This window comes from Pelodiscus sinensis, unplaced genomic scaffold (assembly GCF_049634645.1).
Source record: "Pelodiscus sinensis isolate JC-2024 unplaced genomic scaffold, ASM4963464v1 ctg92, whole genome shotgun sequence".
In the NCBI taxonomy this organism is placed as follows: domain Eukaryota; kingdom Metazoa; phylum Chordata; order Testudines; family Trionychidae; genus Pelodiscus; species Pelodiscus sinensis.
In genome coordinates this window covers 305,884-327,657 of record NW_027465832.1, presented here as the reverse complement: position 1 = coordinate 327,657, position 21,774 = coordinate 305,884, and the positions used below count along the sequence as shown (strand labels likewise).

The following is a 21,774-nucleotide window of genomic DNA, read 5'->3' as shown; positions in this document are numbered from 1 at the left end:
TCAGGGATAAGATCCTAAGTGGCTGCCTTGTAGACAGAGTGACTTGGAGATGCTCAAAGAATTTTCAGAACACTTGCTTGAAATTTCTCATCTTTCCTCCTTTTTTTCTGAACAGCATTAAAATCTGAAAGGCCTTGTTTCAATCTAAAGCTATGGCTTGGTTAGGTTTTTGTTTTTTAAAACCTCATATTCTTAGTCGAGATTGGGCATGCTGTAGACAAGAGTTTTATAATGTCTTGTGTAATTTGCTTAATGGGTACTGTGAGGAAAAAAATGTTAAACAACCGTAAGAACGGTCATACTGGGTCCAACCAAAGGTCCATCTAGCCCAGTATCCTGTCTGCTGACAGTGGCCAATACCAGATGCCCCAGAGAAAGGGAACACAACAGGTTATCATCACGTGATCCCTCCCCTGTCATCCATTTCCAGACAAACAGAGGCCAGGAACACCATTCCTACCCATCCTGGCTAATAGCCACTGATGGATCTAACCTCCATGAATCTATCTAGCTCTTTTTTGAACCCTGTTAAAGTTCTAGCCTTCACTGCATCCTCTGGCAAGGAGTTCCACAGGTTGTGCGCTGAGTGAAGAAAAACTTCCTTTTGTTTGTTTTAAACCTGCTGCCTATTAATTTCATTTCGTGACCCCTAGTTCTTCTTTGTTTGAAAATTTGTAGAAAATTTGTTCCTCTTTGTAGAAAATTTGTTCCTCTTTGTTTCTGAGGACAGGACAAGGAGTAATGGGCTTAAAGTGCAGCAGGGGAGGTTTAGATTGGACATTAGGAAAAAATTCCTAACTGTCAGGGTGGTCAAATATTGGAATAAATTGCCAAGGGAGGTGGTGGAATCTCCCTCTCTGGAGATATTTAAGAACAGGTTAGATAGACATCTGTCAGGGATGGTGTAGGTGGAGCTTGGTCCTGCCTTGAGGGCGGGGGGCTGGACTCGATGACCTCTTGAGGTCCCTTCCAGTCCTATTATTCTATGATTCTATTGTGGGAATAAGTAAATAACTTTTCCTTATTCACTTTTCCACATCAGTCATGATTTTATAGACCTCTATTCTACTACCCCCCCCCCCCCCCCCCCCTTGGTCTCCTTTTTTTCTAAGATGAAAAGCCCAAGTCTTTTTAACCTCTCTACGTATGGAACCCATTCCAAACCCTTTTCTGAACCTTTTCTAGTGCCAATATATCTTTTTTGAGATGAGGCGACCACATCTGTACGCAGTATTCAAGATGTGGGCGTACTATGGTTTTATGTAGAGGCAATAAGGTATTCTGTCTTATTCTCTATCCCTTTTTTAAAATAATTCCTAACATTCTGTTTGGTTTTTTGACTGCTGCTGCACACTGAGTGGATGTTTTCAGAGAACTATCCATGATGACACCAAGATAGGTAGTTGTAGCTCAATTAGTCCCCGTCATGTTGTATGTATAGTTAGGGTTATTTTTTACCTGTACCAGCGCGAACAGGAACAGCTAACAGGAGAGTTTGGAGAGGGAGTTCTCCAGGTAAAAGAGGAGTAAAAACGGGACCCTTGTGGTAAGTGGCTGTCTGGAGTGTGTGTTTGTGTGTGAGGGAGTTATTTGCAGTGTGCTGAGCTTGTGTTTGTCTGTTTGATTTGTTTTGTTTGGTTTGTTTTGTTTGGTTGGTTGGTTTGTTTGAAGGAGCTTTGTGACGGGGCACCCTCGGCCCCGTGCACTCCCGCGGACAGCCCCGCGATCCAGGGGCAGGGAGGAGAGACTGACTCACTCCCCCGGCGGTGCGGTGCATGCGCACAGGCTTGCGCACCGCATTTAAAAAGCGGCCAGACCAGCTGGGAGGAGGAGGAAGCGGCAGGAGGCGGCGGACCGGCACGAGAGTCCCCGCAAACGGGCGGAGGCGTGCGGCGGGAGCTACAGGGCGGCGACGGCGGCACCTGAGGAGGGGGAGGGGACAGCTGGAGGTACAGGGCAGCGGAGTAAGGCGCCGAAGCCGGCAGGGGCAGGCGCGAAGCACCGCGCCCGGGCGGCCTGAGGGGCCGACTCGGCAGGGGCTGCTGGGAGCTCACCGGAAGACCGGAGACCCCGGGGCCCTCACGAGGCCCGGGGCCGCGACGTCCGGGGACACCTACATCGACAACACGCCGATAGACCGGGGAGGCTGTGAGTAACCCCCCAGCGGGTGCCGAGCTCTCCCCACCCCAGACAGCAGGTGATCCTGCACCAACCACGGGGATCTAGGGGGGCTTGCTGGGTGGTAGGTTGGTCTTTCCCAACTACCTGGGCGTGGACCGTACCGAGCCCCCTTTACGGCGCAAGCCCAGAATAAAGCTAGGGATAGGAGCCTCCGTGCAGTTAACGCGAGGACCCCATCCCACACGGACTTGGGGCGGGGAGGGGGGGGGGGAAGCGAGGTGAATTCGTGACACGCTTCTAAAAGGTTTGAAATCTAGAAGCCTCTGTTAATTGGCTGCGCCTCAGTCAGGGGGAGGGGCTACCAGAGCTATACTCGGCGACCAGGAACAGCTAACAGGAGAGTTTGGAGAGGGAGGTTAGAGGGCACTAGTGACTTCTGACCTTCTTTAAAACATAACTCTTAGAATAATCTATATTCCAGAGGTGTAAAAAGAATCCCAGTTTATACTTAAACTTATTCATTAGAAAAATGGAGGCAGAAGCCCAGCAGCAGAGTGGGGGCTATCCTGTTTATTGTGTCGAGTGTAACATGTATGATTACCTGCCCTGTGGGCGGGTGGCGTATGTGTGCACCCGTTGCAAGGAGCTCCTGACCCTCAGAGACCGAGTTCGGGCTTTGGAGGCCAGGGTGGCTGAACTGGAGGAGCTAAGGGAGGTAGAGAGATATGTTGATGAGTCTTTCCGGGACACTGTAGTACTGTCCCACCTCCAGTCTGAGAGCCCCAGTGCTCTTAAGGAGGATGAAAGTCTCAAGGGAAAAGAGCATTCAATGGGAGCAGAGGGAAACCATCCCGTAGTTGGGACCCTCCTCCCAGAGGATGCTGCGGTATCCTCTTGCACTGAGGATACCTCTGAGGGGGAGGGGATGCCAGTTAGGAAGAGGCAGGTGTTAGTAGTGGGTGATTCGATCGTTAGAAACATAGATAGTTGGGTTTGTGATGACCGGGAGAACCGTATGGTCACTTGCCTGCCTGGTGCGAAGGTTGCGGATCTCTCGAGGCATCTAGACAGACTTATGTGTAGTGCTGGGGAGGAGCCAGTGGTCGTGGTACATGTAGGTACCAATGACATAGGGAAGGGTAGGAGAGATGTCCTGGAGGCCAAATTTAGGCTGCTAGGAAAGAGACTGAAATCCAGGACCTCTATGGTGGCATTCTCGGAAATGCTTCCAGTTCCACACAAAGGGCCAGGTAGGCAGGCGGAGCTTCAGAGTCTCAATGCGTGGATGAGACGATGGTGTAGGGAAGAGGGGTTTGGATTTATTAGGGACTGGGGACACTTTTGGGAGAGGGGGAGCCTATATAGGAAGGGTGGGCTCCACCTAAACCAGGGTGGAACCAGACTGCTGGCACTAAACATTAAAAAGGCCGTAGAGCAGTTTTTAAACTAAGAGATGGGGGAAAGCCGATTGGTGCAGAGATGCACGTGAATCGGAGGGAGACTTCTCTTAGAGGAGAATCCATTGATAGAGATTCTCTAAGCTGTAGTCAGAAAGAGAGGAGGGGAGAGGGCAAACCATGGGCCAGAGCAGACAAACAACCGCATCCAAAGGAATCCAATGCATCAGGGAAGGGCAGACAAATAAGCAGTGGCAAATTTTTAAAGTGCTTGTACACAAATGCTAGGAGTCTGACTAATAAGATGGGTGAACTATATATAGCGAAAAGATAGAGCAGGCCGTGTGGGTGGCGGAGTGGCACTGTATGTGAAAGATAACGTAGAATCAAATTAAATAAAAATATTAAATGAATCAACATGTTCAATAGAATCGCTATGGATAGTAATTCCATGCTCCAATAATAAGCAATTAGCAGTAGGGATATATTACCAACCACCTGACCAGGACAGCGATACTGACATTGAAATGCTGAGGGAGATTAGAGAGGCTACCAAAATAAAGAACTCTATAATAATGGGGGATTTTAATTACCCCCATATTGACTGGGTACATGTCACCTCAGGAAGAGAAGCAGTGATAAAATTTCTCAATAGCGTAAATGACTGCTTCTTGGAGCAGCTGGTACAGGAACCCACAAGGGGAGAGGCAATTCTCGATTTAGTCCTGAGTGGAGCGCAGGATCAGGTCCAGGAGATAACCGTTGCAAGACCACTTGGGAATAGTGACCATAATATAATAACATTCAACATTCCTGTGGTGGGAAGAACACCTCAGCAGTCCAGCATTCTGGCATTTAATTTCAAAAGGGGGAATTACACAAAAATGAGGAGGTTAGTTAAACAGAAATTAAAAGGCACAGTGACTAGAGCCAAATCCCTGCAAGCTGTATGGAAACTTTTTAAAGACACCATAATAGAGGCCCAACTTTAATGCATACCCCAAATTAAAAAACAAACATATTAAGACCTAAAAAAGTCACCGTGGCTTAACCATCATGTAAAAGAAGCAGTGAGGGACAAAAAGGCATCTTTTAAGAAGTGGAAGTCTAATACCAGTGAGATAAATAGAAAGGAACATAAACATTGTCAAATCAAGTGTAAAAATGTAATAAGAAAAGCAAAAAAAAGATTTTGAGGAACAGCTAGCCAAAAACTCAAAAAGAAATAGCAAAATGTTTTTTAAGTACATTAGAAGCAGGAAGCCTGCTAAAAAAACAGTGGGTCCCCTAGACGATCGACTAACATGACACCGATATTTAAAAAGGGCTCTAGAGGTGATCCTGGCAATTACAGACCGGTAAGTCTAACTTCAGTACCAGGCAAATTAGTCGAAACAATAGTAAAGAATAAAATTGTTAGGCACATAGAAGAACATAATTTGTTCGGCAAAGGTCAACATGGTTTCTGTAAAGGGAAATCATGTCTTACTAATCTATTAGGGTATGTCTACACTACAGCGCTAATTCGAACAAACTTATTTCGAATTAGTTAATTCGAAATAAGCTCATTCGAAATAACGCATCTAGACTCAAAAACTAATTCGAATTAGCATTTTGCTAATTCGAAATAGCACGTCCACACTGATCGGACGCTGGGTCGCATTTAAGGGCAGCTGAAACCGGTTCCGGCAGGGCATCAGGTCAGTAGTTGTTTTGTGTGGCTGTCTAAGGCTATCTGAGGCTTGTGCTTAAAGGGACCCCCCTGGACAGCCGGTTCTCAGCTTTTTTGCTTGCTTGCCTACCTCGCCGAGGGACAGAAAAGCGTTTTCCTCTCCACCTGCCTGTGTCGGTGGTTCCCATTGGGACGTCGCCACAGTTGGCACCTTGGAGCCAGAGCTCGCCCTGGGCATTCTGCTCCAGTTTTTGGACTTGCTGCTGCAAGCCTGCCAGCAATGGCTCGAGGCTGCCTGGCACCATCTGGTGCACGTCAGCCCCCTGCCCCGCCTCCCTGGGGGCCGTGGAGGAGCCGCAGCAGCACCCGGATGCCAGTGTGCCCCGCCGCATCTGGCGTCTGGACACCAGCAGCGACTGGTGGGACCGCATCGTCCTGGAGTGCTGGGGAGACCAACAGTGGACCCAGAACTTCAGGATGAAGGACACCTTCCTGGAGCTCTGCGAGTAGCTCGCCCCTGCTCTGCGGCGACGGGACACTTGCATGAGGCCTGCCATCCCCCTCCAGAAGCGTGTGGCCATCGCCCTGTGGAAGCTCTCCACGCCAGACAGCTACCGATCCGTCGGGAACCAGTTTGGCGTGGAGAAATCCACCGTCGGAGCAGTGCTTGTGAAGGTACGGCACTCACCGGCCACTGGGCAGGGGGGAGGGGAGCTGCAAGGAGGGGATGGGCCGCCCCAGGGAAAACGGGGAGGAGGCGAAAGTGCCCCGCACAGGAGGGTTCAGTCTGTCCCGGCCTTACTACACGCCGCCTGCTGCGGCCAGAATTGCAGCGGGGGTTGCTTCTGGGAGTGGGGCTCGGGGCAGTGCCAGGGAACGAACACTCCCAGCCACCCGGGCACCCCAGTGATTCACAGTTTGGTGTGTTTCCCTGCAGGCAGTCAAGGTCATCAACAGGGTGCTGCTCCGCAGGGTGGTCCGCTTCGCCGACCCGAACGCCATCATCCAGGGGTTCGGGTGCCCTCGGCTTCCCCAACTGCGGGGGGGGCCATCAATGGGACGCACATCCCCATCCGTGCCCCGGAACACCAGGCCTCCCAGTACATCAACCGCAAGGGGTACTTCTCCGTGCTCCTGCAGGCCGTGTCTGACCACCGGGGCCAGTTCGCGGACATTAATGTGGGCTGGTCCGGCAAGGCACACGACACACAGGTGTTCCGCAACTCCTCCGTGTGCTGGAGGCTGCATGCCGGGACCTTCTTCCCCGACCGCCACATCAGGGTCGGGGACGTGGACATTCCCGTCTGCCTGGTGGGGGATGCAGCCTACCCCCTACAGCCCTGGCTAATGAAGCCCTACACGGGACACCTCAACCCCTCCCAGCAGGCCTTCAATGCCAGGCTCACCAGGGCCCGCATCATGGTGAAGGGGGCCTTCTGACGCCTGAAAGCATGGTTTAGGTGCCTTCTCACCCGCCTTGACCTTGCCGAGCACAATATCCCTCCCGTGGTGGCAGCATGTTGTGTGCTGCACAATTTATGTGAGCGGAAGGGGGAGGCTTTCCTGCCAGCCTGGATGGCTGAGGCTGACCGCATGACTGGCCAGTATGCGCAGCCCCGCACCGCCGCCATCCAGGAGGCCCAGCGGGGGGCCGTCCAGACCCGGGAAGCCCTGCGGGAGAGCTTCCTGGTGGAGGAGGACTGAACTCTCCCTGCATGCCCCACTGGGGCTTTCTTCCACCCTCCCCTCCTTCCCCTTTCCCCTCCCTAACCCCCCTTCCTAATGTCAAATAAAGACACCTGTTTGAAAAAAAAAAATCTCTTTTATTTTACATAACTGTATAGCTGCTATTAAAGTTAATTCGAACTAACGGCTGTTAGTTCAAATTAAATTTGTAGTGTAGACATACCCCCAGAGTTCTTAGAAGGGGTTCATAAACATGCATACAAGGGGGAACCAGTAGATATAGTATACTTAGATTTTCAGAAAGCCTTTGACAAGGTCCCTCTGTGACGTAGTGGGGGGGTGCTGTCTGCTGTGTAACCCAGTGTGGTGTGGTGATGGTGCCTTGCTGGTTGCTGGGTTTGGGCAGTGGGCTGTGGGTGACCTCCACTGGCGGCTATTTGTAGCACGGCCCAACAAGACAGCAGATGAGTCACTAGGCAAGGGTCTCACAACCTGTCCGACAGGTTGCCTCCTAGGGAGAGAGACAAAGGGAGGAAGGCGGGGTCGAACCCCTGGCTGAGGGCAGGGCTGGAGGAGAGTTTTAGTTTCGGTCTGGGAAGCAGGGGAGAAGGGGCTAGAGAGGGGGCTGGAATTGCACGCCCTCACCAAAGGCTCTTGTGTAAATTACATTGCCATGGGATAAGAGGGAAGGTCCTTTCATGGATTGAGAACTGGTTAAAAGACAGGAAACAAAGGGTAGGAATAAATGGTAAATTTTGAGAATGGAGAGGGGTAACTAGTGGTGTCCCCCAAGGGTCAGTCCTGGGACCAATCCTGTTCAACTTACTCATAAATGATCTGGAGAAAGGGGTAAGCAGTGAGGTGGTAAAGTTTGCGGATGATACCAAACTGTTTAGGATAGTCAAGACAGAAGCAGACTGTGAGGGACTCCAAGAAGATCTCACCAAACTGAGTGATTGGGCAACAAAATGGCAAATGAAATTTAATGTGGGTAAGTGTAAAGTCATGCACGTTGGGAAAAAATAACCCCAACTATACGTACAGTATGATGGGGGCTAATTTGGCTACGACAAATCAGGAAAGAGATCTTGGAGTTATTGTGGACAGTTCTCTGAAAACGTTCACACAGTGTGCTGCGGTGGTCAAAAAGGCAAATAGGATGCTAGGAATTATTAAGAAAGGGATAGAGAATAAGACACAGAATATCTTACAGCCCCTGTATAAAACTATAGTATGACCACATCTTGAATACTGTGTACAGCTGTGGTCTCCTCACCTCAAAAAAGATATTTTGGCCTTAGAAAGGGTTCAGAAAAGGGCAACTAAAATGATTAGGGGATTGGAATGGGTCCCATATGAAGACAGGTTAAGTTAAAGCGACTGGGACTTTTCAGTTTAGAAAAGAGGAGACTGAGGGGGGATATGATAGAGGTCTATAAAATCATGAGTGGTGTGGAGAGGGCCGATAAAGAAAAGTTATTTATTAGTTCCCATAATAGAAGAACTAGAGGACACCAAATGAAGTTAATGGGTAGCAGGTTTAAAAGTTCTTCTTCACACTGCGTGTAGTCAACCTGTGGAACTCCTTGCCAGAGGAGGCTGTGAAGGCTAGGACTACAACAGAGTTTAAAGAGAAGCTAGATAAATTCATGGAGGTTAGGTCCATAAAAGGCTATTAGCCAGGGGATAAAATGGTGTCCCTGGCCTCTGTTTGTCAGAGCCTGGAGATGGATGGCAGGAGACAAATTGGTTGATCATTGTCTTCGGTCCACCCCTTCTGGGGCACCTGGTGCTGGCCACTGTTGGCAGACAGGCTACTGGGCTAGATGGACCTTTGGTCTGACACAGTACGGCCGTTCTTATGTTCTTATGCAGCGGGTGCGGTGCCCGTGTTTAGGGGAGTTGGATGGTGTAGTCTGTGTTGTGGTCGGGCTCAGCCCAAGGTGGGTAGCGGCTTGATTAGCTGGTCCAGTACCTCTCGCTCTGGTTGCAGCAGTTGCCACTCTAGAGGTCGGGCAGCAGCTCCTTGTCCTTCGGAGGTCTTTTGTACCTGAGCTTCGGGGGTGGGGCCCTGTGACAGGGTGCCTGCCCTGCACTGGCCCTTTAAGACCAGGACTCAGGCCCTGAGTCAGGGTGGGAATAGAGGGACCAGTTGAAGCTGTTGGGCTAATGAGAGCCCAGCTATCAGCTATAAATAGGGTAGCACAGTTTGCTTAGGGGGCCAGTGGAGAGCTGACTGCAGAGGAAGCAGGAGTTCCTTGGAGGGAGACAAGCTGGGGGATAGCCAGCAATGGCTGGAAGAGGGCCAGCCAAGACTCCCCCTGGCTAGGGGCTGGAGACAAAGCCCTGGTTTGGAGGCGGATCATGATGCAGCCTAGGTAAGCAGGGCAGTTGAGACAACCCCGATGCCAATGATGAGCAACCCATACAGACTGTAACTTGCCCTGAGAGGGGCTAGATGAGGACAGTCAGGGGGCACTGAGGCACGATAGGGGGCTTGCACCCTGACAGGCCCACTCAGCCACCTGGGTCAGGTGGACTCCTTGAGCTCGAGTGCGGGGTGGGGCCGCCCTGTCACACCTACTCTTAAATATCTCCAGAGATGGGGATTCCACAATCTCCCTGGGCAATTTAGGAAGGTAGTCAAACACTGGAATAATGTCCAACCTAAACCTCCCTTGCTGCAGTTTAAGCCCATTGCTTCTTGTTCCATCCCTAGAGGCCAAGATGAACAAGTTTTCTCCCTCCTCCTTATGACACCCTTTTAGATACCTGAAAACTGCTATCATGTCCCCCCCCTCAATCTTCTCTTTTCTAAACTAAACAAACCCAATTCTTTCAGCCTTCCCTCATAGGTCATGTTCTCTAGACCTTTCATCATTCTCGTTGCTCTTCTCTGGACCCTCTCCAATTTCTCCACATCCTTCTTGAAATGTGGTGCCCAGAACTGGACACAATACTCCAACTGAGGCCTAACCAGAGTAGAGCGGAAGAATGACTTCTCGCGTCTTGCTCACAACACTCCTGTTAATACATCCCAGAATCATGTTTGCTTTTTTTGCAACAGCATCACATTGCTGACTCATATTCAGCTTGTGGTCCACTATAGCCCCTAGATCCCTTTCTGCTGTACTCCTTCCTAGACAGTCGCTTCCCATTCTGTATGTGTGAAACTGATTGTTCCTTCCTAAGTGGAGCACTTTGCATTTGTCTTTATTAAACTTCATCCTGTTTACCTCAGACCATTTCTCCAATTTGTCCAGATCATTTTGAATTATGACCCTATCCTCCAGAGCAGTTGCAACCCCTCCCAGCTTGGTATCATCTGCAAACTTAATAAGCGTACTTTCTATGCCGATATCTAAATCGTGGATGAAGATATTGAAGACAGCCAGTCCCAAACAGACCCCTGCGGAACCCCACTTGTTATACCTTTCCAGCAGGATTGTGAACCATTGATAACTACTCTCTGAGTATAGTTATCCAGCCAGTTATGCACCCACCTTATAGTAGCCCCATCTAAGTTGTATTTGCCTAGTTTATTGATAAGAATATCATGCGAGACCATATCAAACGCCTTACTAAAGTCTAGGTATACCACATCCACCGCTTCTCCCGTATCCACAAGACTCATTATCCTACCAAAGAAAGCTATCCGATTGGTTTGACACGATTTGTTCTTTACAAATCCATGCTGGCTGTTACCTATCACCTTGCCACCTTCCAAGTGTTTACAGATGATTTCCTTAATTACCCGTGTTGCATAAATTGCAAGGTTCGTCCCCTGGAGGCTAGTCTAATTTGCCCACAGAAGAGTCTCACACTTTTAGGCTGGGTCCAACTCAATTTTATTGTTTGCAAACAATGTTCGGCCAAGGAGCTCAGTGCTCAAAGCAAAGCCGAGCCCGGGCGTTGGCTAGTTAACTTCTTATATAGACTCTTAAAACTGTCTTAAATGGCTTGCTAAAACATAATTGGCTATTTTAACTTTGCTCTTAACTTCCTTCTCAAGCTTGGTTCATTACCAAATAAGGCTTGGTACAGCATACAATAGCGCTTATACAACAAGTACAGCAATTCTCGGAAGTTGCAGACTTAAACGTGGGGCGTGCAGTTTCATTCTTACTCAATGGAGATGGGTTTAGCTTTCTGGTACACCTGCTCCATTATCTTCCCTGGCACAGAAGTTAAACTAACTGGTCTGTAGTTTCCTGGGTTGTTCTTATTTCCCTTTTTATAAATGGGCACTATATTTGCCCTTTTCCAGTCTTCTGGAATCTCTTGTGTCTCCCATAATTTTCCAAAGATGATAGCTAGAGGCTCAGATACCTCCTCTATCAGTTCCTTGGGTATTCTAGGATGCATTTCATCAGGCCTTGGTGACTTGCAGGCATCTAACATTTCTAGGTGATTTTTAACTTGTTCTTTTTTATTTTATCCTCTAAACCTAGTTGTCTTAGCTAGGCCTCAGACCAGGCCCGTACAGTTTGGGCATATGTGAAAGATTCTTAACAGAAACTGTGGTCAAGATCTTACATACTGTCATGGGGCTGGTGCATCCCACGCCCCTTGGGGGTCAATGTGGCCCAGCGGCCTAGTCTCTAGCTCCCCCAGTCTGGGAGTCAATATGGCCCAGCGGCTGAGTCTCTAATGCCCCTTGTCAGGGCATAAGGGTGTGGTGGGGTAGGGGGCCCTGGGCCCTCCCTCTCCACTCTTATGCCTTTCCCGGAGAGGTATAAGGATCTTGCGGAAAAAGGGGGGTTTGTGCAAAATGGCCACGGCCACACTGCCTGTTTTTGCACAAAAACACCTAGCACAAAAAGGGAATGAAAGAGTATACAAATGAAGCGCGGGAAAATGTTAATTGCGCTTCATTTGCATAGACTCTTGTGGCAAAACTAATAGTGTAACCGTAGCCATACTGTGTTTTTTAAATTTGAGATATACATGTAAGTTGGGCCTCTCTTATGGTGTCTTTGAAAAGTTTCCATGCAGCTTGCAGGGATTTTACTTTGGTCACTGTACCTGTTAATTTCTGTTTAACCTCCTCATTTTTGTGTGGCTCCCCTTTCTAAAATTAAAAGTATCAAGAAATTTTATCTCTGCATCCTGTCCTAAGGTGACATGTACCCAGTCAATATGAGCATAGTTGAAATCTCCCACTATTATTGAGTTTTTTTTATTTTGGTAGCCTCTCTAATCTCCCTTAGCATTTCAGTCACTAGCACTGTCCTGGTCAGGTGGTCGACAATATATCCCTACTGCTATATTCTTGTTATTGGAGCATGGAATTACTATCCATGGAGATTCTATGGAACATTTTGGCTCATTTAAGATTTTTACTTCATTTGATTCTACATATTCTTTCACGTCTAGTGCCACTCCCCCACCAGCATGAACTGTTCTGTCCTCCTGATATATTTTGTACCCTGGTATGACCATGTCCCATTGACTGTTCTTATTCCACCAAGTTTCCCTGATGCCTATTATATCAATATCCTCCTTTACAAGGCACTCTAGTTCACCCGTCTTATTTAGACTTCTAGCATTTGTGAGCAAGCACTTTAAAACTATAACTCTGCCGGCCGCCCTTCTCTGGTTAGCAGGGAAGAACAGTCTCAATAAAGAAGCATCAGGCAGACTGCTCGTGTCTGTATCTGATGTCAAGACAGAAAGAGATCAGAAGGTTCTTTGTTGAGAAGCATTACTGGGGGTGCTCCATGAGGTGTTGAGCGCCCCAGCGCTTTCCGACGGATTTTTCTCTCAGCAATGTATCGGGGGCCGTGCATGAGCCTCCCTCAGTACTATCACGCATGCACAGCCCCCCTCCCTTCAGTTCCTTTCCACTGCTCCTGGCTTCAGACGGAACTCTCCTGCTCCGCAAAGACTTCTCACAAATCCCTTTCTTCAAACAGTTGTTCTTAGAATTAGCTTACCTTTACAGTTTTATGGTTAATAGTTAGTTATTCCACTTGTTTAGAGCTAGGTTTAAAAAAAAAACCCACAGCAGTCTTGAACTGCTGTCTTTAGCCACTCGGCTTTAAAGCTGCGGGCTCTGCAAGAACGTAATGCCTATCTCCCACTGCGCTAAGCTGAAAGCACATGAAGACAGAGAGCTACGAATTAAAATGTCCTATTGTGACAAGGACAGACACAATAGGTCTGACCAATGCACCTATGAGGCAAACGTCCCCTAAGCCATCAAAGGCAGGGGCGAGCTCTCTGAACCAGCAGCCCAGACAGCGGCACGCTGAGCGGAGAAAGACACACTGCTCAGGCAATAACCACCTGAGCACGTTTGACCGCCCAGGAACCTCATGCGAGTACAAAAAGGGGCAATAAAAATGTAAAAAAGACTGCCCTTACTGAGGCAACAGGTCTCCCCCCTGCCTCCTCACGTTCTGCGCTGACTGACTCAGCAGTGCTTGCACTGCCCTCCCACTGGCTATAGGAGCTCTTCCCGCTCCTAGCACAGCATTGAGGAATCCCCTCACAGACCAACTGCTGCATGCTGGCCCCCCCTCCCATTACCGGGGCAACACCTCAGAGGAGAGCTATGGGGGGGGGGGGGGAATTGTTTACAGTTACCAGAGCATACTCCCCTCATTAGTCACAAAGACCTGGCAATTTTCCCCACTTCACAGTCGCATAATTTAACTGATAACATACATCCTCAATCTCCATTCTCTGATTATTCTGACTTCCTCTCTGCCCTCTCTGAGGATGAGGAAGAGTGCTTACCTGCCTTTTCACCTCAGCCGTATAGGGAGGGCTCTATAGGGTCTGCTTATCAGCAACAGGGCTTTTTTAGAGCATAAATGGCTCCCTGGGCTCCTTATTTTTGGATGCCACCGCCTATGCTTTGCCCCCCACAGTGGCAAATGTTCAATCAACCACCTCAACAATATAAAAAGAAACCATGCAAGACCAAGCACATGGCAAAGCCCTGCTCTCCCTTAAACTTATCACCCCACACCTCCATGAGGGGAACTGACTGTGAAAGTCATTGCTCTCCTATGTCAGCTTCTACATCTCTATTACTTTCAAACGCAGCCTCCACCATGGAACAGACATTGCTACCACATGTCACTCATGCCTCCGATGATCTCTCCTCTTTTCAAGAATTATTTAAAAGAGTTGCTATCAATTTAAATATATCTATGGAAGAAATTCAGCTCTCTCAACATGAAGTCACTAACATCCTTCAGCCCAGCCCATATTAATCCAGCCATCCTGGAGCTCGCTAAAACACTATGGCAAACACCTGCATCTATCCTCCCAACATGCAGGAAAGCTGACCGAAAATATTATGTCCCCCCTAACGGTTCTCAATTCCTTTTTTTCCCACCCCCCACCCAACTCCCTCATCGTAGACGCTGCACAGCAGAGGAACAAACAACAAAATCGTTCCACCCCATCCAAAAAGGACAATAAACGCCTGGATATGTTCGGAAAGAAGGTTTATGCCTCAGCCACTCTTCAGATGAGAGTGGCGAACTATGCAGCTTTATTAAGTAAATACGACTTCAATAATTATACAAAATTCAAGACTTTTATTGAAGATTTCCCTGACAGTAAAAAGGCACAGTTTCAGGCTCTTGTTTCAGAAGGCTGGATAATATCACGGATAGCCCTGCAAGCTGCACTTGATGCAGCAGACACAGCTACAAGGACTACTGCAACAGCAGTCACTATGGGTATGTCTACACTACAAAGTTAGTTCGAACTAACGGACGTTAGTTTGAACTCACTTTCCTAGGCGCTACACTAGCGCTCCGTTAGTTCGAACTTAATTCGAACTAATGGAGCGCTTAGTTCGAACTAGGTAAACCTCATTTTACGAGGATTAAGCCTAGTTCGAACTAGCTAGTTCGAATTAAGGGCTGTGTAGACCCTTAATTCGAACTAGTGGGAGGCTAAGGCTTCCCAGGTTTCCCTGGTGGCCACTCTGGCCAACACCAGGGAAACTCTATTGCCCCCCTCCCGGCCCCGGAGCCCTTAAAGGGCCATGGGCTGGCTACACAGTTTGTGCCAGTTGCAAGGCTGCCAGCACCCGTGCCAGCACAGCCTGCACCTGCCACAGGATGAGCCAGCCATCCGAGGGCTCCCAGCCCTCCACTGCTCCCCAGGACCAGCCTGGCGGCTCCCAGGAGCCTGCCCGGGGGCGCAAAAGGTGGGCACCCGCCTGGTCAAGTGCGGAGATCGTGGACCTCATCGAGGTTTGGGGGGAAGCCTCCAATGTCCATGATCTCCACACTAGCCACCGGAACGCGGCTGTCTACGGCCGCATGGCTGCCAGCCTGGCCGCCAGGGGCCACCAGCGCAGCCGGGAGCAGGTCCGCTGCAAGGTCTAAGACCTGCGGCAGTCCTACTCCCGGGCCTGCCAGCCAGGGGCCGACCCAGAGGCCTGCCCCCACTTCCACGCCCTGGACTACCTCCTGGGGGCTCATGCCGTCCCTGTCCCCCGGGACGTGATTGACCCCGGGGCAGAGGGCTCGCTCCTGGAGACGGAGGAGGAGGAGGAGGGCTCTGAGAGCCAGGAGCCTGCCGCCAGCCTGCCCGGGACCCGGGACCCCCGAGGCACCCCACAGAGCCGCTCGCCTGTGTCATCTGAGGCCGGGGAGGCGTCCACCTGTGAGTACAATCGTGTTCCCCTTATGTGTACGGGGGGCTGGGGCGAGAGGGAGCCCCGGGACCGTGCGCCTGGGCCTTGCCCACCACGGAGCAGCAGCTGGGGATCCTGCAGGGGCCCTGGCCTTGCAGAGGGGAGCTGGGTTTCACACACCTGGGCCCCTGGGGTAATTGACCGCTGGTCTTGTTGCACCACAGCCGCAGCACCTGGGACTGCAGGGCACACCACCCCGCCTGCAGCAGCCGCCCGCGCCCGGGCAAGCAGGACAGCCAGGAACCAGGAGGAGTACCAGAGGCGGCACCTCCGGTTCCTGGATCGACAGCTCCATCTCCAGGACCACTGGGTCCAGGAGGACCTGAGGCTGCGCCGGAGGAGTCTGGAGGCCCTGGAGGAGCAGGGCCGTGCCCTGCGAGGCCACCTCCAGAGCCTGCTCGACCACTTCCCATTTCCTCCTCCTGCTGCTCCCCCTCTTGCTCCCCCTGCTCCTCCTGCTCCCCCTCCTGCTTCCTCCACACCCCCTGTCCCTCCTGCCCCCCCCCCAACCATTTCCCACCGACACCCCCGGACCCGCAGTGTGGCGAGACGGGAGAGGCAGCCGGACTCCCACCCCTGAGCTTTCCTTTCCCTTCCTCCCTTCCCTCCCCTTCCAGCTCCCTCGTCCCAGGTTTCCCCCTCCCCTCTCCAACCCTCATTCCTCCCTTCCCGCACCCAGTTATGTTAAATAAACAGACGTTTTTGTTTCAAAAACAGGTGTCTTTATTTTACAGTAGATAGGGAGGGGAAAGGGGAAGGGGGGTAGGGTGGAAGAAGGCCCCAGTGGGGCATGCAGGGAGAGGTCAGTCCTCTTCCTCCTCCTCCACCAGGAAGCTCTCCCGCAGGGCTTCCCGGATCCGGACGGCCCCCCGCTGGGCTTCCCGGATGGCGGCGGTGCGGGGCTGACCGTAGTGTCCAGCCATGCGGTCAGCCTCAGCCATCCTGGCTGGCAGGAAAGCCTCCCCCTTTCGCTCACACAAATTGTGGAGCACACAACATGCTGCCACCACGGGAGGGATGTTGTGCTCGGCCAGGTCCAGACGGGTGAGGAGGCATCAAAAGCGGGCTTTCAGTCGCCCGAAGGCCCCCTCCACCACGATGCGGGCCCTGGTCAGCCTGGCATTGAAGGCCTGGCGGGAGGGATTGAGGTGCCCCGTGTAGGGCTTCATCAGCCACGGCTGCAGTGGGTAGGCGGCATCCCCCACCAGGCACACGGGCATGTCCACGTCCCCGACCCTGATGTGGCGGTCGGGGAAGAAGGTCCCGGCCTGCAGCCGCTGGCACACGGAGGAGTTGCGGTACACCCGGGCGTCGTGTGCTTTGCCGGACCAGTCCGTGAACTGTCCCCGGTGGTCACACACGGCCTGCAGGATCACGGAGAAGTACCCCTTTCTGTTGATGTACCGGGACGCCTGGTGTTCTGGGGCACGGATGGGGATGTGCGTCCCGTCGATGGCCCCCCCGCAGTTGGGGAAGCCGAGGGCGCCGAATCCCCGGATGACGGCGTCCGGGTCGGCGAGGCGGACCACCCTGCGGAGCAGCACCCGGTTGATGGCCTTGACCACCTGCGGAGAGAGACACAGCAAAGCGCCCATCAGTGGGGCGCCCGGGTGGCTGGGAGCGTGCGTGCCCTGGCAGTGCCCCGCGCCCCACTCCCAGAAGCAACCCCCCTGGCAGCGTGTAGTATGGCCGGGACAGCCCGACCCCTCCGGTGCGGGGCGCTTTCGCCTCCTCCCGCCCCCCCTTTGTCCCTGGGGCGGCCCATCCCCTCCTCGCAGCTCCCCTCCCCCCCGGCTCGGTGGCCGACGAGTGCCATACCTGCATGAGCACCGCTCCGACGGTGGATCTCCCCACGCCGAACTGGTTCCCGACGGATCGGTAGCTGTCCGGCGTGGAGAGCTTCAATAGGGCGATGGCCACCCGCTTCTGGAGGGGGATGGCGGGTCTCATGCAAGTGTCCCTTCTGCGCAGGGCAGGGGCGAGCCACTCGCAGAGCTCCAGGAAGGTGTCCCTCCTCATCCTGAAGTTCTGGGTCCACTGTCGGTCCTCCCAGCGCTCCAGGACGATGCGGTCCCACCAGTCGGTGCTGGTGTCCAGACGCCAGATGCGGCGGGGCACGCCGGTGCTGGGGCGCCGCCGCGGCTCCTCCACGGCCCCCAGGGCGGCCAGGCGGAGAGGCAGGGGGCTGACGTTCACCAGGTGGTGCCAGGCAGCCTCGAGCCATTGCTGGCAGGCTTGCAGCAGCAAGTCCAGAACGTGCACCAGAAGGTGCAGGGCGAGCCGTGGCTCCATGTTGCCACCTGCGGCGGCCCCCTCGAAGGGAAGCACCAACACAGACGGGCACAGAGACCAACGCTTTGCTGTCCCTCGGCGAGGTTGGCAAGCAAGCAGGAAAAACTGAGAACCGGCTATCCAGGGGGGTCCCTTTAAGCTCGAGCCTCAGATAGCCTCAGACAGCAGCCACACAAAGCAACTGCTGACCTGATGCCCTGCCAGAACCGGTTTCAGCTGCCCTTAAATGCCCCCCTGCGTCCAATCAGTGTGGACGCGCTAGTTCGAATTAGCAAAACGCTAATTCGAACTAGTTTTTAGTTCTAGATGCGTTAGTTCGAATTAGCTTAGTTCGAATTAACTAATTCGAACTAAGTTAGTTCGAATTAGCGCTGTAGTGTAGATGTACCCTTTGAGACAAGCCTCATGGTTCAAGTCCTCTGCTTTCCTCCGCCAAGTGCAGCCATCGGTAGAAGATCTTCCCTTCGATGGAGAAAAACTGTTTTCTGCAAAGACCAATGAACTGCTCCAATCGATGAAAGAGTCCACAGCCATATTGCGGTCACTCAGTATCCAAACCTCTATGACTAGACAGAGACAGTACAGGTACCAACCATATCAGAGACCTAGGTACCCACAATTCACCTACCAGTAGCAGAGGCAAGACCAGGCCCTGTACCAACAGAGGGGTCGCAACAGGCAGTACAGGCGTCGCCCTCAGACTAATAACCCTAACCATTCATCCCAACCCAGCAAGCAAATTTGAAACAACGGTCGAGAGGAGTAAAACTACGCCACATGCATCAGAGCTTGAGATTTGTTCTAAACCTTTCATTTTTCGCTTATTACCTTTCCTTTAAAATTGGGTATCTATTACTCCCTAGGTTATACCATCCCTTTTCTCTCTCCTCCCCCTCCCCAACCTCCCACCCTGTCCCTCTTCAGGGACCCTGTCACGGGACAGGCCACCCCTCAGGCTTACAGCCCTGTCATCATCGGGGTTGCCTGCCCGCGCACCTTCCTCTCACCCGTGTTTCCCCACAGTACTCTACCAGTTCGGCAACAAAAGTCCGTGGCTCGTTTAAGAGCCCCCTGAGTCTCGATCTCCCTAGGCACTATGGGATGACTGCGAGGGGGATTCGGGCCCGCCCTCACTCCGGGTCCCGACCCAGGACCCTAAAGGCAGTGGTGCACTGTCGCTGCCTGGTTGGTGGGGATTCCCCCGTAACTCACCAACCCTCGGGATACGGTTGAGGCGCCCCCGCTGCCTTCCGTCCCCGTCCTGGGTCACTTCCTCCTCCTCGCCGGGCTTGCCTCTTCTGCGACGAGCTGCTCCGCCTCCTCGGCCGCCGGTGAGCACTCCCTCCACGTCGGGCTGGTTCCCCCCCCCCCCCCCCCCCCCCCGGTCAGAGCATCTCTCCTCCTCTTTTGCTCTCCCGGGCGTCCTTTGAAGGGCCCGCATTCCCTGGCCCCGCCCTTCACGCCCAGGCGCCGACTAATGACGTCACCTGGGGGTCCCCTCCCGGTGACGTCTAAGTCACGTGAGCCGGGGCGCCGCACGCGAGCGGCTGCGTTCCCAGCTTCCGGGGCCGTCTGGCCCTCGTGGGTTCAGGAGTGCGGGGTGCCATAGGTTCCTGGGCCGCAGGAACCGGCGCCCCGTCACAGACCCCCTCACGAAATCATATTACAACAAGAAGTTGACCACCTTCTTGAATTAGGAGCCATAGAACCAGTACCCCAAGAGTTCCACGGAACCAGATTCTACTCACATTATTTTCTTGTAGAAAAGAAGACAGGTGGTTGGAGACCGATCCTTGATCTTCGGTTACTAAATAAATACATAAGGAAACAAAAATTCAAAATGGTCACTCTAAACACTATTATCCCAGCTCTGGAGCCTGGTGACTGGTTTTCTTTTCTCAACCTGCAGGATGCATATTTTCACGTATCCATTTGCCCCTCTCATAGACATTTTATCCGTTTTACTTTAGGTCTCCAACATTAACAGTACACGGTACTGCCCTTTGGACTCTGCACTGCACCAAGGGTATTCACGAAGATGCTAGCGGCTGTCACTGCTCACCTCAGAAAGCAAGAAGTCATGATTTACCCGTACTTAGACGATTGCCTTATCAAAGCGAAGACCAGTCAAGACTGTTACCAAGATACCATTACTGTGATAACCTGCCTTCACTCATTAGGCTTCCTAATAAATTACGGCAAATCAACACTCACGCCAACCCAAACAATCCAATTCATCGGAGCTCAGCTCAATTCAATCACAGCCAGAGCCTCTTTACCGACAGACAGATTCACTTGCATCAGTCAACTGGCAAAATCCCTTCAAGATATGTCAGTAGTAAGGGTTTACGATTGCCTTCAACTATTAGGTCACATGGCATCATGCAATCCTGTGGTCCCAAATGCACGTCTCTTTATGAGATGTCTCCAGGGTTGGCTTTGACGCAAGTACAAGCCGCACGTCCATCATATGAACAAAATGATTACACTACCACACCCAGTGAAAGCATCCCTACACTGGTGGACAAAATCATGCAACCTGTGCATAGGCAGTCCCTTTCGAACCCAGGAACCCTCTGTAGTTGTCACTACAGACGAATCCCTTATGGGTTGGGGTGCCCATACAGAAGGCCACACGGCCTATGGTCTCCAACAGATCGCATGCTCCACATCAATGCTCTCGAACTCAGGGCAGTTCGCCTGGCATGCCAACATCTGTTACCAAATGTCACGGGGATACATGTAAAAATACATACAGACAACACCACATGCATGTCCTATATAAACAGGCAAGGTGGTGCCCGATCACGCACTCTATGCCTGGAAGCTATAGCACTTTGGAATTGGTGTCTAGCCTGAGACATTCGCATATCTGCTTGCCATCTTCCTGGGGCCCTCAATTCAATGGTAGATGCCCTCAGCAGAGCTCTGCCACAAGAGCATGAATGGGAACTCGACTATACACTCCTCAGCGACATATTCAACCAATGGGGTTTCCCAGATATAGATCTATTTGCCACTTCAGTAAGCAAAAAATGCCAAAGTTATTGCTCCAGGGCGGGCATGGGGAAAGAGTCCTCCGGAGATGCTCTAGTTATAACCTGGAATGCACTCCTACATTACGCTTTCCCCCTGTTTCCTCTCCTCAACAGAGTCCTCGTAAAGATTCTGAACGACAAAGCCAAAGTTATCCTCATTGCACCCTGCTGGCCCCGACAGCCGTGGTTTCCCCTTCTACTCAGGCTAGCAATATATCAACCAATCACGCTTCTGAACGATCCCAACATTCTTTATCAGCCAGGGATCATGTATACTCACCCACAGTTTCGCACACTCCATCTCAAGGCGTGGTACCTAGATGGTTCACAGGCATAGAACTGCAGTGCTCTCAACAAGTACGTGATGTCCTCTTACAGAGCAGAGCACCTGCAAAAAGAAAAACATACATGAGCAAATGGACTCGATTTGTTCTCTGGGCAACCTCTCGTAACATATGACCTCAAGACGCTCCACTTCCTGATATACTGGAATACCTGTTACACGTCAAACAATCACATCTCTCCCTCAGTTACTGGGTGCGCGAAGACTGTGGTGTCTTCCACTGTTGTGAGAGGTTGCAATGGCTGCTAGGTGGACCCTGATTGAGCTAAGTGACTTTTGAAAGGTCTTCAGGCTCTATACCCAGAGGTGGCACCCCCTCAAGAGCCTTGGGACTTACACTTGGTACTAACAGCCCTCACAAAACCGCTATTTGAACCCATGGTGACATGTTCCCTACGCCATTTATCCTTAAAGTTGGCATTTTTGGTAGCTATAACATCAGCCCGCAGAGTGAGCGAGTTGGCTGCCTTGATGGCAGAACCACCTTTCACCATATTTTTTAAGGACAAGGTCACAATGTGACCACACCCAAAATTCCTCCCCAAGGTGCGCTCCCCTTT

At 51.7% G+C, this 21,774-nt stretch overlaps 1 protein-coding gene across 6 annotated transcripts in view; it reads left to right on the top strand.

The window, feature by feature from the left end:
* Positions 1 to 21,774, top strand: part of LOC112544843 (protein phosphatase PTC7 homolog) — a 95,442-nt gene that overhangs the window by 56,689 nt on the left and 16,979 nt on the right. For 2 of the 6 annotated variants that reach the window (XM_075914698.1, XM_075914697.1), the window contains one exon: positions 6,128 to 14,633. The exons of 2 other annotated variants lie outside the window; for them this stretch is intronic. In XM_075914698.1, coding sequence (XP_075770813.1) covers positions 6,128 to 6,538 — 411 coding nt within the window. In that variant the 3' untranslated portion in view covers positions 6,539 to 14,633. Of the gene's footprint in view, positions 1 to 1,467; positions 5,866 to 6,127; positions 14,634 to 21,774 lie in introns of those variants that run through there. 2 more of the 6 variants (XR_012898731.1, XR_012898730.1) reach the window with 2 other exon arrangements.